The sequence below is a fragment of the Podarcis tiliguerta genome (genome assembly GCF_965153285.1).
Source record: "Podarcis tiliguerta genome assembly, chromosome: 10".
Classification (NCBI taxonomy): Eukaryota; Metazoa; Chordata; class Lepidosauria; order Squamata; family Lacertidae; genus Podarcis; species Podarcis tiliguerta.
The window spans coordinates 51788021-51804866 of NC_139543.1; the positions used below are offsets into that span (position 1 = coordinate 51788021).

General features: G+C 44.8%; 1 protein-coding gene across 6 annotated transcripts in view; it reads left to right on the plus strand.

Annotated features, from left to right (window-relative positions):
• The window catches only part of HIPK2 (homeodomain interacting protein kinase 2), a 160348-nt gene extending 148635 nt beyond the window's left edge, over positions 1-11713 (plus strand). For 4 of the 6 annotated variants that reach the window (XM_083401341.1, XM_083401345.1, XM_083401340.1 and 1 more), the window contains exons 12-15: positions 394-675; positions 7480-7727; positions 9497-9657; positions 10706-11713. In XM_083401341.1, the coding sequence (XP_083257467.1) occupies positions 394-675; positions 7480-7727; positions 9497-9657; positions 10706-11170 (1156 nt within the window). In that variant the 3' untranslated portion in view covers positions 11171-11713. The remainder of the gene's footprint in view (positions 1-393; positions 676-7479; positions 7728-9496; positions 9658-10705) is intronic. The other 2 variants (XM_083401344.1, XM_083401342.1) reach the window with 1 other exon arrangement.
• The last annotated feature ends 5133 nt before the right edge of the window (positions 11714-16846 follow it).

Consider the following 16846-nt stretch of genomic DNA (forward strand, 5'->3'; position numbering starts at 1 on the left):
GCCACTGAGGCCACCTGAGCCTCAAGTGACAGCAAAGTATCCAGAAGAACCCCAAAGCTACATGCCCGCTCCTTCAGAGAGAGTGTAACACCATCAACAGCAGGCGACCTCCCATCCATCCGATTTAGGGAACCACCCACGAACAGTGCCTCTGTCTTATCTGGACTGAGTTTTAGTTTGCTGGCTCTCATCCAGTCCATTATCCAGGCAAGATGACAGTCCAGCACATCCACTGCCTCACCTGAGGTGGGTGAGCCAGTGGCCTAACTCTGTATATAGAGATTTCTGTGTTTCTTACTGTGCTGTGAAGAAGTGTACATAACCTAGAAGTGGAGAAAAGATGTTGCAGCGGCGGAACTGTATGCATGTAAATGTCTCTCCGTCTCTCTTCAGAAATATATCCAACTTCGAGGTGTCCTCGTCTCAGACGATCAGCTCCCCACAGCGGTCCAAGCGAGTAAAGGAGAACACCCCCCCTCGCTGCGCCATGGTGCACAACAGCCCTGCCTGCAGCACCTCTGTCACCTGCGGGTGGGGTGATGGGGCTTCCAGTACCACACGGGAGCGGCAGCGGCAGACGATTGTCATCCCCGACACACCCAGCCCCGCCGTCAGCGTTATCACGATCAGCAGTGACACGGACGAGGAGGAGGAGCAGAAACATGCACCCACCAGGTGAGGAGGCATAGGGCGTGTTTGCTGGAGCGTGGGTACATTGTCCTCACGCATGGGGGCGCCTGAATGTGCTGGCCTATGCAAGAGAGAGGAAGTGAGAGGTTTAGAACTCTGGTCTGTCAGACCATGTCTACATTGACATCACTCACTGGAATCAATTTAAATGGCCATTTAAAGTGCTTTTGGGACATGGGTGGCGCTGTGCGTTAAACCACAGAGCCTAGGGCTTGCCGATCAGAATGTTGGCGGTTTGAATCCCCGTGACGGGATGAGCTCCCGTTGCTTGGTCCCTGCTCCTGCCAACCTAGCAGTTTGAAAGCACTTCAAAGTGCAAGTAGATAAATAGGTATCGCTCCAGCGGGAAGGTAAACGGCATTTCCGTGTGCTGCCCTGGTTCACCAGAAGCGCCTTAGTCATGCTGGCCACATGACCCGGAAGCTGTACGCCGGCTCCCTTGGCCAATAAAGCGAGATGAGCACCACAACCCCAGAGTCGGTCACGACTGGACCTAATGGTCAGGGGTCCCTTTACCTTTACTTTTAAAGTGCCTTCAAAAGTCATGGCTTCTCCCAGAGAATTCTGGGAGCTGTAGTTCTTTGAGCATCCCGAGAGCTCTTAGGCAGCCCCAGAGCTACAATTCTCAGAGTTGTTTAACAAGCAGTCACTCTGCACAGGGAACTCTTTAAGAATTGTAGCTCTTAATATTATTTTAAAGGTGGAAATTTTCACAGTTAGGCAGGGCTCCTGCTGGACCCAGAACAAATTTACTGGTGTGTGCTAGGTGTGAAAGGCCCATGATGTTCCTGCTCTTTACTATACCTTACAAAACACATTTCATAGGTTAACCATAAATCTAGTGAAACATGTCAAATGCTAGAACTATTTTTTTTTTTACTTTTTTAATTGAATGCGTGGTGTTTTTCACTCCACTGTTCAGCCAAAAAGGCTCCCAGATCTGCTTACCCTTATTAGCAATAAGATGGGCTCTATGCTCATATTAACCATCTAAAAAACATGACACAAAAGGAAAAGGGATTAGGAGGGAAGACGGGAAGAATGAAAATCAGACACTAGTTCTTAGCCAACTCAGGCATTTACAAGCATGGGCCTAGCCAGGATTTTTGCTAGGGGGGCAGAACCTCAGTTAGCTATGGATTTTTATTGATTTTGAGGGGGTCAACTGCCCCTCCCTTCCCCACCTTGGCTATGCCCATGTTTACAAGGACTTTATAACTTCCCAATGAGGTGGGAAGATAGCTCCCTGCAGTTTCTCCGGCTGCTGGATGGGCCCAGGGTAATTTCCCTCTTGTCGTGATGGTCTTCCTGGGAGAAGAAAATTCACATTTTCATATCAAAATGGGAAAAGTCACTAAAAGCAATAGAAATTGGTGGCCAAGATCAAGCCTGTAAAGAATGAGTTGAGATTAAATGTCTTGATCTGGTTCCAGGCATTGGGGCTCCCCTACACACAGGTGCTCCCCTATCCAACACTGCCTCTCCATTCATTTCAATGGAACATGCCAACCTTGAGCATCTATTCTTTCTATGTGTTCCGGTCAATGCTGGGTAGTGGCTGAAGTATTTTGGACTTGGAGCAAGAAGATCTGAGTTCAAAACTGACTGTCTCTCAGTCTAACCTGCCTCACAGGGTCATTGTGAGAGTAAGCGTGGTGGGGGATTCATGGAGGAAGGATGAAATAAAATGTGAAATACTAATAAACAAACGAATGCGGAATTGGATTCGATGAAATTCTCATGCATCCAATTCATATTCATAACAACACACACAAGTCACTGGATTAGTGCAATGATGCATTGCATTTTATAAGGCTGTGTTTTTGTGTGTGTGTGGCTCTAATTGGTTACAGATAGTCCTCTGTTTCATGCATTTGGGGTGCCTCAGACTCATGATGTATGAACAACCAACCATGTTATGGAAAGTTCCATTAGTCTGAAAGTTCCATTATTCTGAAAAACTAACACCCTGAGACCCTAATTATTTATGTTCAGTAAACATTTAGCTATGTCAGCATTCTGAAGGCTCTACAGTTTAGGTTAGGCTGTGTATGCATAGAGGCAATGCACAGTGCTGCTTGGTGGCTGTGAAACCTATTCAGAGATAATTAGGGATTAGTTCTTTCTCTCCCCACCCCCCCTCTCCAATTTGCTCCAGAAATAACCCAAAGTCACTGTATTAATATCCTGGACATACTTTGAGTGCCTGGAAAATTAATTCAGTCTCCAGATGGGATCCAGATCAGGCCTTTAGGCCCTGGCTTGCAACAATGTCAAGCATGCCAAACTTCGCTACAGGGACAGGAAAATCTTAATTTTGGGTTTCATAATGATGATGCTCATATGGCTACGTTTGTTCCATATCAAAAACAATCTATTATAAATAAGGATGCAGACAAATGCCACGCAATATGGGAAGAATTTCTCACATTGAAATAAAACAATATCTAGTCCTGTTCCAAGATTTTCTGAATGCAGAGTCTTTTCTTAGATGGCAACCCTAAAGTGTATTTTTTAGGAAGTAAGCTCCATTGAATTTAGTGGGACACACTTCCATCTAAGCAGGCATAGAATCAAGCTGTGAATGAAAACGGCCCAGTTCACAAGTTTTGGCAAACCATAGTTAATGCTTTACTGTAAATGTGAAGATTGATCCTGCTTTGGTGCTCCCCAGTGTGATCTCTAGCTTAGTGTTATGCCTGAAGTGGAGGTCATTGTTTGTTTCACTCAGACAAACCATGGTTGTTAAGCCAAGAACAAACCTTGGCTTTGGGCCTTGGTTTCGTTGAAGTGAATTAACCCATGACCCCCAGTTTGCATGAATTCTAAGTGAGGGATGGTGGTTTGTTGCTGCCACTTGCACTCAGGGAGGAGCAAAGCAAGAGTAAGCTGCATGTGCATGGTAAACCATGGTTTACTGTGACATAATAATGAGATACGTGGAGCATTTTTAAAAGGTTAAGAAAAATGACTTCTTCGCTAACAGTGCAACCCAGTCATATTTATTCGAAGTACCATATTTTTCGCTCTATAAGATGCACCAGACAACAGGATGCACCTGGTTTTTGGAGGAGGAAAACAAGAAAAAAAAATATTCTGAATCTCAGAAGCCAGAACAGCAAGAGGGATCGCTGCGCAGTGAAAGCAGCAATCCCTCTTGCTGTTCTGGCTTCTGGGATAGCTGCGCAGCCTGCATTCGGTCCATAAGACGCACACACATTTCCCCTTACTTTTTAGGAGGGAAAAAGTGAGTCTTATAGAGCAAAAAATACAGTAAATCCCATTATAGTCAGTACAGTTTATTCCCAGCTAAGTGTGCACCAGATTATATGTACACTTACTTGTGAATAGGTTCATTGAACACATTGGAACTTGCTCCAAACTAAACATATAGGATTGTGCTGAAGAGGTTGAATTTCGATCTGCTATTTTTATGCATGCATTTTGCGTAACAGTTTTTAAATCAATAGGCGTTTTACACTTGCTGTCAATTCTCATGATATGAGCAAGAGCAAGGAATGCAATAAGAAACCCAGGGGCCTTCGAGTGTAATGTAATGAAAGAGTGCCACCTCGTGGAGACAATAGATAAGTGTGTAAAACTGAAGATCATCTATACTGTGGAATTTATATTAGATGAATTTTAAAAATTAGCCAAGTGCATAGTTCAATTTCTTGCCCAAATAAATGACCCGGGAATCAACAGGCGCTGGCTGTTCAAGTGATATTATCATAGCGCCACATCACTAATGTGTGACTAGGCTTTCAGTTCAGAGGTTTTCACCAGTATTCTGTGCTTGAAAACTCTGTATGTTACTTCTTCAGAAAAGAAAGCTTAGCCTAACTTAGAAAGCGAAATATAAAAGTTAAGCGGAGGATTACAGCACTCTTATAAAAAAGACAGCTAGGTCTTCAACAATAATTTTCTCACGATCTTTTAGAATGGATGAGTGAGTACAGTTAAGGATAGAGCTTTCCCTGCCCTTTCAGGAGATGTGTGGAAGGGCGATTCTTGACTTTTATTTACGTAACAAATCTCTACCCTGCTTATTAACCCGAACCAGGACCCCCCCTCCAAAGCAGTGAACACAAGCATCAAATTACAATAGAGCAAAAATAGAATTCCATCTAGAATTCCACGAAACTCAATTAAGACTTTTAACCAATATACACAGCCTATAAAACAACAGCACCCAAGACTATAGCCTCACTAGTGCAGAGCCCAAACCGCTTTGAATAAATTTGGTGTTTATATACATAGCTTCAATAGCTTCCTTGCAGAGTTGCAAGGGTTCCTTCCCCAGCGTTGGATGAGAGACAAGGAACACAAGAAAGGTCCTGTTGTTTTATCTCTGCAAATTCAGGAAAGCGGCTGGCATGGGAAAGCAAATCCACTCTGTCACGGTGGACGGTTGGTTTGGGCCTTTGGGTTACTTCTGACAGCTGCAAATAGCTAACAGCTCCCTCTATAATAATAATAATAATAATAATAATAATAATAATAATAATAATAATAATAATAATTTATTATTTGTACCCCACCCATCTGGCTGGGTTTCCCCAGCCACTCTGGGCGGCTTCCATAGAAACAAAAAATACAGTAAAATATCACAGATTAAAAACTTCCCTGAACAGGGCTGCCTTAAGATGTCTTCTAAATGTCAGGTAGTTATTTATCGCTTTGACATCTGATGGGAGGGCGTTCCACAGGGCGGGCGCCACTACCGAGAAGGCCCTCTGCCTGGTTCCCTGTAGCTTTGCTTCTCGCAATGAGGGAACCGCCTCTAGAACAGGCTTTCCCCAACTTGGGTCTCGAGCTGTTTTTGAACTACAACTCCCACCATCTCTGAACACTGGTTCTGGTAGCTAGGGATGATGGACCTGTCCAATGCGTTGACAATGTTTTGATTTTTAACTACTGTTCCTCTCCTGTGGAACCCCAGGAGCGCTGATAAATGTTAATGTAGTAACATTTCTAGGTTTACAATGGTTCTGTACTCAATTCTCCCAACCCATGTGGGAACTGCATTTACTACTACTACTACTACTACTACTACTACTATTATTATTATTATTACCCTACACTTCATCCTAAGGTCCCAACACTAAAGGTTACAACAATAAAAACACAATGGTTAAAAACAGTTTTAAACAACTTAAAATTACACTTTGCCATGTGAGCCCCACCTACCTTGGGGTTCCTCAAGCCCTGCGTCCTGAGGAAATGCAGATGCCAGGGAACCCAGGCCAGGGAGCACATGAAGGGAAAGTCAAAGGTCTGAGGTAATTATTGGGGCTACCTAGGGCTAATTAAGAAAGCCCTATGTGCCGTGAGGGAAGGCGAAACCTCCCCCTCCTTCCCTGAGGCTACTTAAGGCCTGTGTTCCCTGAGGGAAGGCAGAAGCTAGGAAGCCCAGGCTATGGAATTGCTGCCATCAGCTCCCGAAGTCAGCCTGAGGTTATTTAGCGCTACTCATTAACATTTTTAATTGTGAACTGCCTTGACAAAAAAAAAAGGCAGAATATAAATGCAACAAGCAACTAACTAAAAGTTCAACAAAAATGCTGTTTCCCTTGAACTAGCTTTTTTTAAAAAAATCACACTAAGCCTTTTAGTAGCAGCAGCAAAAGGCATGGAGGGAATACGAAAATTTAGCGCTGAAAAGCTTCGGGGAAACCCCATTTGGATTCTTTACAGTGTTTGCCTCCCCGTGAGATGGCTTCCGCCAACATACCTAATTGCCAAGTTCTTTATATACACGATCTGTTTCTTGTCGTCATTTTACAAAAATTGCAGTTGCTATAACAACGTAATGCAATTGGCAAAACATCGCTGCTGTTTTCCGTAGTCGGGCTTGTGTGTGTGTGTGTGTCTTTCAGAAGATGAGCCATTTGAGCAAATTTCTGCAGTCGCCTACTCTCTAAAGTAGGTAGAAATGTGGAAGGTGTTCTGTGGGACATTCTCAGTGTCATTCGACACGAAGAGTAGTGTGAATCCAAAAAGGCCAATGCGTTTTGTGTCACAAACTTCTAGCACTACACAAGGGAGGTTGATGCTAGTTTCTCATAATTTCTTTCACATTGTTGCAGGCAGATTAGCTTGAAAAACTGCTTAGCCCTTCTGAGTTCACACTAACCTAGGGAGAGAGGCAACACAGTGAATGTAGAAGCAGAAAATGAGGGATAATGCATCATATCCAGACACACTCAATTTAAATCAACTAAACAATCAACATTTGTTCCGGTAGCACCTTAGAGACCAACTAAGTTTGTTATTGGTATGAGCTTTTGTGTGCATTTCAGTGTATCTGAAGAAGTGTGCATGCACACGAAAGCTCATACCAATAACAAACTTAGTTGGTCTTTAAGGTGCTACTGGAAGGAATTTTTTTATTTTGTTTCGACTACGGCAGACCAACATGGCTACCTACCTGTAATCAACATTTGGTCTAAGTTCAGGGTAGCCAATGTCCTGCCCTCCAGATGTTGGCCTCCAACTCCCATCAGCCCCAGTCAGCGTGGGATCATGGGAGTTGTAGTCCAACAGCATCTGGAGGGCACCACATTGATAACCTCAGCTCTGAGATGTATTCGCATTTTGAGAGTCATTAGGTTAAAAGCTGGTTGTGTGTGTGTGTGTGTGTGTGTGTTTGTGTGTCTCACAAGCCTTCAAAATAAAGAGAATGTAATAAATGTCAAGTGCCGCCATTGAAAGGACAGCCTGAGTTTGCATTTATGCACTGGCGCAAGCGGAAGCCTAACGCGGGAAGGGCCTGGTTTTGTTTTGCAGCCCCCTGTCTAAGCAAAGGAAAAATGTCATCAGCTGTGTAACTGTGCATGACTCCCCCTACTCTGATTCCTCCGGCAACAACAGCCCCTATGCAGTGCAGCACCGAGGAGGGAACAACAACGGAAACAGCTACGACACGAAGGGAGCGCCGGAAACGCATTGCAACGGCAATCCTCGGACGATCATCGTGCCGCCACTGAAAACGCAGGCCAGCGAGGTGTTAGTAGAATGTGATAACTTGGTACCAGGTAGGTTGGCAGCATCTCTCAGTGTAAAGCAAAGGCCTTAGAATAGGAGTTCCCACTTCATTCAGCAGTTCCACAGCGAGTCTGTGGATTTGCGGTTGAAGACGGGAGATGGTAAATTCACTGGATTAAATATTCATGCTGCTTTTTAATTGTCCTTTTATTGCTGCTTTTATTCCTTCTGTCATATTTTATTGCATTGCAATTTCAATTCCATTGCAATGAAAGAAGCAAGAATGATACAATTTAAAATCATACAGCATGTAGCACAGCACACTACGAGTGTTGCAACAGGCAGAAATAACATTAATTGCTCCACCAAGATCCTCAGCAGTTTTCAAGTGGGGGGAAAACGGTTGTGAACCATTACCCTAGAGAAGAATTCCTTCTGCTTCAGGATCTGTCTTCCATGCTTTCACATCCCTGCTTGGCCATTATTAGCAGGTTTGCTGCATTTCATTCATGTCATACAGCAGGGATGGGGAACCTGTGATTCTTCAGATGTTGTTCCTAATACTATTTAGAATTTAAAGAATTTTTATATCACTCTCGGTTCAGACATATCGCAGAGGTATACTAAACAAGTAAAAACAAGATACAATAACAATACATTAAATCCATCTGTAAAACCAACAAGAACAATGTCCAACAGTCTTGCACGGACTCCAACTTTCATTAGCCCCAGGCATGGTCCATGGTCATTGGTGATTGGGCTTTGAGTTCAACAACATCTGGGAGGCCACAGGTTTCCTATCTTTGTGGTACAAAAATACAGTGGTGCCCCGCAAGACGATTGCCTTGCAAGACGGAAAACCCGCTAGACGAAAGGGTTTTCCGTTTTGGAGGTGCTTCGCAGGACGAATTTGCTATGGGCTTGCTTCGCAAGATGAAAATGCCTTGCGATTCCTGGGTTTTTTTTCCCCTCCCCCCTTTTTCCCAAGCCCCTAAGCCGCTGATCTAAGCCGCTTATCAGCTGATCTAAGCCGCTAATAGCCTTTTAGCAGCTAATCCGCTAATCCCTTAAGCCTTTAATAGCCGCTAATAGCCTTTTAGCAGCTAATCCGCTAATCCCTTAAGCCTTTAATAGCCGCTAATAGCCGCTAATAGCCGCTAAACCGCTAATAGCGCTAATCCGCTAATGGGCTTGCTTCGCAAGACGAAAAAACCGCAAGACGAAGAGACTCGCGGAACGGATTCTTTTCGTCTTGCGAGGCACCACTGTATTTCATTTTATACAGACCAAGGGACTTTGGGGGGGGGTTGGAGGGGGAGTGAGTCCCTAGCAGTTATTTCATGCCTAGCAGACTCCACTGCAGACATCCCGGAAGGGAACTCGCAAACGCTTTGCTTCTCCCTGCTCCTGTTTGCAGATGTGAGAGGCTAAACTGTGGTTTGGCTTAGCAATGCAAAGTGTTTTAAGTTCTCTCCGTATAATCCACAAGCTGTACCCAACGTTTGTTCTTGGCTACAGCTCATGTTTAGTGAGGAGAGATCTCAGCCATGAGTTCCTGATGGCACGGCGTGGTAAGTCAAACCTTGGTTTAGCTTGCCACCGTGCAGCAGCAAAAAGTCTTGTAGAGGAGCGTAGGGGCTACAGGCTCCTTTCCGGGAGTTTGCATGCTCTCGTGGTTAGTGTGTTGTGTGAACCAGCTCAGTGTGTCAGGTACCACGCATGGCCTTGGGAGAGAGTTGCCCTTCAGGTCTTGAATGGCCTTCTGATGACCATTAGGCATGCATGACACCATAAATGCATACTCTTTCCCCTGCTGCAGTCACCACCAGTCACCACTCGTCCTCCTACAAGTCGAAGTCCTCCAGCATCGTGACCTCCACCAGCGGTCACTCTTCAGGGAGCTCGTCTGGAGCCATTGCCTATAGGCAGCAGCGGCCAGGACCACACTTCCAGCAGCAGCAGCCTCTTAATCTCAGCCAGGTAAGCAAAGGGAGAGTGGAGAGAGGACAGGCAGGCAGGAGGTTCCTGCAAAATCTTCCCAAGACTGCCCAAGAAGTGGCACGACCCACAGGAGACTGCCTATTTTCATTCAGACCAGCTTTCGCAGATTTCTTTGTGCTAATCTGGCTTCAAGCGCAGGGATTCTTTATTAATTTGAAGCATCTTCACCATGCTCTTTAGCTAAGAATGTGTTCCTAGAGTGGCATAAAAAAACAACAACAAAGCAGGAGCAAGACATTTCTTGCTCTCAGGCTTACATTCTGAAAAGGCATGGCATGCAAGGAAAAAAAGGGTGGTGAGGGTGGAGGAAGAAAGAAACCAGCCACTAGTAATTAAAGTGACTATTGCAACAACTGGGTGGGAGGGAAACAGTTCAGGTAGCTCGACAGAATTGCTGCTGCTGCTTGAGAGTTTCTCAGCAGACGAGGTGGGAAAGCCTTGTGTTCCTTCTCCCCCTCTCTTGTTCTTCAGCCTGAAGCTGCCGCTTTTTGGATTACCCAAGAGTTAGGAAGTAAGGTTGGGAACAGAGCTAATCTATCTTTTCAAAGGATGTTCATGAAAGTGAGTGCCAAGTTCAGGCTCCTGCAACCATTGGTGAGGCCCAGAAATCTTAACCAGCTGCTGGCAAGGGGGTTGGGATGGGGCACAGGTAGAATGACGAGAGTGACAGTGGCCAGTCCACCTCCCAAGAAGAGCATCTTGCCATCTTGAATGCTGGAGCCTCTCTTTTGACAATTCCAGGGTGCTCGTTCATCCCAGCTAGGAACTGAGCACTCATACAGGCCTTTCAGATATTCCTTGCAGGAATGGGACCAGCGGATGCTTGCAGCATTGCAGGAAATGCAGTTTGCCAGGCAGAGGAGAGAGATTGCAACCGCCAGGGAAGCCAGAAACCCAGAAACTGTGCATGATGGAAAGGGATAGAAAATAGGTTGAGATTTAAGCCTCCCAAGAGCATGCTGTTGTGCTTGAGAACTGTGGCGATTAAAACTTCACCCTCATTTTGTTGGCGCTCCTCTCTGAACAGGCCCAGCAGCACATCACGACGGATCGCACAGGGAGTCACCGGCGGCAGCAAGCCTACATCACTCCGACAATTGCTCAGGCACCCTATTCCTTCCCACACAACAGCCCCAGCCACGGTACGGTCCACCCCCACCTGGCCGCGGCTGCAGCTGCTCACCTCCCCACGCAGCCTCATCTCTACACATACACTGCGCCGGCGGCTCTGGGCTCGACGGGGACGGTGGCCCACTTGGTGGCTTCCCAGGGGTCGGCCCGCCACACTGTCCAGCACACCACATACCCAGCCAGCATCGTCCACCAGGTTCCCGTCAGCATGGGCCCTCGCGTCCTTCCTTCGCCCACCATCCACCCAAGCCAGTACCAGGCTCAGTTTGCCCACCAGACCTATATCAGTGCGTCTCCAGCCTCTGTCTACACTGGATACCCCTTGAGCCCAACCAAGGTCAACCAGTACCCTTACATCTAAAACGCTGGAATGAGAGGGCGGCAGATGGGGAAACTGCGGCGGCACGCACTGAGAGGGAAACGTGGCTGCTTTTGTTGTGAAGGACACCGCAGGCGAGCAAACAATGCAACGGGAGGCTCAAATGGAACTTGAACAGAGGAGGCTTTGAGGAGGCGGAAGGAGAGTCGAGTCGATGCCAGTCCTGCGCTTTTTATTTAAAAAAGGAAAAAGAACAGAAAAAAGATAAAATGAAAAACAAAAACAAATAAAACATTCTGCACCAAACTACATAGTGGGAGAAGTGGAAGGGGCCATCGTTGCCTGGTCCCGTTTTTGGATAACTTCCCCAGTAGAACTTTTACAGATTATTTTCATCTGACTACGTTTAGGAATTTGCTGTTCAAAACCTCCTAATACAAGGTTTCATAGGTGTTTGGGTATATATATTTTTTAAATTAAAACCAAGAAGCATACAAATTAGGGATTTATCCAGAATTTCAAAAGGGTTATCGCTTTTGTCATTTGCACTGGTTGCTGTAACCCAAAATAAAGGAACAATGAAAAGTGTGATGTGTTTTCTGTTGGGAGGGGGCGAGCATAGGATGAGAGGTGCTTGGACTGTTCCAGCTCCCTCATTCTCAGGCTTGGCAGCAGGGGCAGGTTAGAGAAAAACACACACACACAAACACACACACACACACACTAAGCAGAAAACACTATTGGGTGAAATCAGGGGCAACAGAAATATTTGTTCTTACTCTAAGCACCCTGGATAAATCCCTGAGAATTGTTGTTCTTAAAAGAAAAGCGTATTTAATAATGTACAATAGAATCTCATCTTCTTTACTTTGGAATATTTTCTTTCTTTCTTTCCTTTTGGGTAACCCTTCACCGTTTGCAGTCCAATCCTAACGTTCCCTGCTCCAGCAGATAAATGCATACGTTGGGACTGTGCTTGGTAGCTAACCCATCACAGCGCCACATAGCATGGTGCCACGCTAACGTTGCCGTGACATTGCCGTCCCGTATTGTGAGCAGATAACACAAATCCAAATGTTTAGGATTGGGCTGTTAGTGTAGGAGTAGTTCTAGCTTGACCTTGGTAGAATGTAGCACTATATGACACATAACACCCTTTTTTCTACTTTGTGTTAAATTCCAATGATACCAATAGACTATTCCTCAATGTGATTGCACAAAAAAGTGATATAACATAGGCATGTAACAAATGTGATTGTCCAGGTATATATGTGTGTGTGTGTGTGAGTGTGAGAGAGAGTGTGTGTGAATGTGCGCATGGGCGCACTGATGCTGCCTTCTCTTGTGGTGTGGTCCTCAGCACAGCCATTGCAAACTGTCACAGTCTTAGTTTTACATCATTCCCTTGTAGTGCCTTACCAAACTACAGTTGCAGTTTTTAAGGGTTTACTTCCACTGGTACGCCTAGAAACTGACTGAGGCTGGTTGGAAATTAATCTCAATTCTTTTCTTCTTCTTTTGACTGTTCTTTATTGTTGCTTTCCTTCTTCTATAGACTTTTTTGATTCTTCTTATTATTATTATTTTCATCTTTATTGGGTAAGTTGCAAAGGTTGAGGGAGAGGGGTGGTGTGGAATTTGACTGGAGCAAGGTGGAAATGGGAATTTGAAAGGACCCAGACTGGCTCTTAGGCCCGAAAGCAGCTTTCTAAGTAGTTCCGTTTTGTTGGTGGAGTTTCAGATTTAGCTTTCTGTCAGGATGCTTAGTTCTGCCACCCGGCCAATTCTTTGCAGCTTAGTATTCTTACTAAAGCATAAACAGAAGAAGAGGGTGGGTGAGTGAGTGAGTGAGGGCAGGCTTGCTTTGGATCAGAAACACGTAGTACCTCATGTTAAATTCCTATGTCTGGACTGGGGAGGTGGGGGGAGGTGATTAGCTGGGACAGACTGTATATATATTTTCACTTGAATGCTTTCAGTGGGGGGAAAAGAAATAAGAGAATTGGGAGGACTTGTTTCTAGAGCATCAGACTCAGGTTTGCTCCAGAAATTGCTTTTTTTCTGGAGAAGTGCTTGCACTGGCACTTGGGCAGCTGGGCAAAGCCAATGGCGCTACTTTGAACTGGGTTACGCAACTTTAGCAGGAGGCCTGAGCCCAATGCCTGGCCGTAGGGGGTTGATCACTTCTAGGCAGTGTGTTCTGAAGGTCCTTTGCTTATGAAATGCTGGCGCTAAGCCTGACTTGGAGACACAGTGATGAAACGCTCCATGGCTCACATGGTGCTTTCTTCATTCCCCCCCCCCCCCATCTCATTCGTATAGTGGATATTTTGTTTTAATCACTGTTCAGGTTTGCTATCTGGGCTCTGTATCCTCAGCTCCGCATAATCTGAACGCTCTTTTTTAAAACAAACAAACAAAACAGATTTCCAAAGAGAAGCTTTCGTACCATGAAGCAGAGTTTTGAAGGTTAGAGGGAAACCGTAAAACGCTACACCAATGCAAGTGGGTGCTTCTGCTGTGTCAGTGCTTAGTATTATTATTGTTGTCGTTGTCGTCGTTTGTTCCCTGTGGAGATGTACTTGTATCGGTGGTCTGAGGCCTGTCTGCCTGCATAGCCGCTCAGTACCGCGACAGCTGTATTTGTGACTTCAGACAAAGGAGTGTTTAGGCAATATGGTAAGATGTTGGGATATGGCAGGTCAGTTAGCTGAGAGAAGAGGGAGGGATCCCAGGAGTGGTAAAGGCGAAAAGGTTTCTCAAGAGGTAAGTTGGCAAGAAAGACAAGCACAGTTGTAATATCTTGAAGCGGGCACTCGTGTTTTGCCTGGAGGGAGTGAGGAAGAGCTCTCACCGTGAATACTTGGTTGGACACAGTTGTTTTCCTACGGCAAAACCCTCAAATTAACCCTCTTTTTTCCTCCTTTAAAACTAAGCACCATTTGGTTTTCTTGTTTTCTTCCTTCTCCCCCTAAATGTAATAATGTAAATCCTAGTCTGATCTTTCATTGGTTCATGCACCTTACGTTTTCACATTCTGGAGAAAACTCTTTCCAGTTCCTATCCCATTAAATAATTTCCCCCAATTTCTCAATGTAACACATTTCATTCCTTCCCTAGCCTATCACATCTAGAGTGGAAGCTTCATGCTGCTTGTGTCATCGAGAGGAATAATTTTCTTATGTTGTTGTTGTATGATTGTTATTAATTTTAATGTGTTATAATTATGTTTTACTCTTGTTTTACTCTTGCACATGCATTCCTGCATCTTCGTATTATTATTATTATTATTATTATTATTATTATTATTCTCTCTTAATAGGGGATTGGTTGTTATTTAAGTAGGGTTCCCCCCCCCCCCGTGTCAGTGGCATCAGAATGCTTGTTACACATGTAGGATTCGCAGGGAAAGGAAGGAACAGGGAAACTGGTTGAGAAACTAGTCTAGATCACATGAAGGAAGAAGCAGGATTATAGATCCAGTTCAGTTGTAACAGGAAACCATGGTTTCCTGCTAAGTGAATGAGCTATGGCAAGTGCTGGGCTCTCAAGTTTCCCCCTTCTCACTGTTTTTTCCATACAAGCAAGGAGTTGTTCAGAAGCATTCCTGTTTTAAGCTAACTACAATTCTCTATCATGTCTGAACTCTGGAAACTGTGGTTTGTTGAAACTCTGGTTAGTGAGAACAAGCCAGGATCTGAAACCATGGTTTGATTTTGGCCTGTTCTCACTAACTGTAGTTTAAACAAGCTTCAGTTCCCTGAGTTTGAACACAGCAAGGAACTGTGGGTAGGTTAAAATATGAAACATGTGCATCTAAATCTCCTTTTCTGGTGCATGAAAGGGGAGAAGGGAAGGAGAGATAGAGTGTAACCCCAAGGCTTGCTGCACCTCACTCACATAGCAGGAAATCATTTCCCCCCCCCTGTTAGGTCTGAACGGTGCCATATTGTGACTGCTGAACGGTGCCATATTGTGGCATACCATGGCAGTTTCTGATACCTTTATGTTATATCCTCACATTTTAGAAGTGTGTTATTTTAGGCACAAGCCAAACAACTACTTCTAGCTTCAGAACTGGATTTAAGAAGGATACTGGAATCATGTAGACTGACCTTGCCTTATAGGAATTGATGTCTGATGCTTTGCTCTGATATCAAAGAACTTAATTTGCAAGGCTTTATTACCAGGTTGAAAGCGGTGGGGATGTTAAGACTCTGGATTTAATGGTCTCAGGCCCGACCCGCGCATGAGGTGGAGTGAAGCAGCTGCCTCAGGCGGCAAAATCCCTTGAGGCAGCATCCCTGTGGGCACTCTGCCTGCCCACTACTTCTGCCAGAGGCAGGGCAGGCAGCACAGCTGCAGCGCAAGCAGTTCCTGTTTTGCCTCAAGTGATGAGACGCACTGGCTCTGAATGGTCTTGTGGCGCCTCGTCTTGAGATGGTAGCATGTGTTAAGGTCACTTATTTTATACAGTCGTACCTTGGATCTCAAACGCCTTGGCTCCCAAACAAATCGGCTCCTGAACGATCGAAACCCGGAAGTGAGTGTTCCGGTTTTCGAACGATTTTCAGAAGCCAAACGTCTGGCGCGGCTTCCGATTGGCTGTTGGAGCTTCCTGCAGCCAATCAGAAGCCGCGCTTTGGTTTCTGAACATTTTGGAAGTCAAACGGACTTCCGGAACAGATTCCAGTGTATGATTGTAACGTGATCTGGCTTGCTGCATTTCGGGGCCTTCCTGCTCATTCTGTGAGTGGGATCCTAGACTTCTGCCCCAAAATCCTGTTCTGGCTGCACCACTCAGAGAATGCTTTACAGTCCTGTAATCAACTGAAGGTGTGAGTATTTGTAGTTAAGTTTTCCACTTTAAGAAATTCAGTGAGGAGGTTCTGCAGTTTCACCCAAGTGTGATGATATTTATGGTGCCAGTTAAAGAAAGTGCATGGTTCGGTGACTAGAGCTGTTGAGTGTTGAAAACTGAAAAACTCAGAAACTGAGTCTAAGGTATGGTTGTCTGTTCTGTCCTTGATCATTGCTCAAAATTAAAAGCTTGATTGTGTGGCAAAAATAGTTTGCATATCCTCCTTCCCTAAGGACCTAATGCTTTCTGTTCGTAATTAATTCTTATTGATACTTGTGATGTTTTAAAGTTTTGCTAGTTGTACACAAAGATGGTATTTATATTTTTAAGAACCTCCATCCTATTCTCTTTTTTAACACTCAACTGAAAATGTTGATTCTCTTCTACAACATGGTTGTTTTTTTTTGCAGAGCATCTTCTTCAAGAGCACCATTACGCCATACTTGATTACCGGTTTTTTTGCTCTATAAGACTCACTTTTTCCCTCCTAAAAAGTAAGGGGAAATGTGTGCGCGTCTTATGGAGCGAATGCAGGCTGCGCAGCTATCCCAGAAGCCAGAACAGCAAGAGGGATTGCTGCTTTCACTGCGCAGCGATTCCTCCTGTTCTGGCTTCTGAGATTCAGAATATTTTTTTTCTTGTTTTTCTCCAAAAACTAGGTGTGTCTTGTGGTCTGCTGCGTCTTATAGAGCAAAAAATATGGTAATTCATCTCCATTGGTTTATCGGGAATGCAAGTGATTGACTGGTTTGTGGCAAGAAAGGATTGGTTTTAATTACATAGACTGAAATGTTTTAGTTGTGTATTTTGCTTTGTTTTTGATATTTGTGCATGCAGCTCCCTTTTTCAGTATAAAA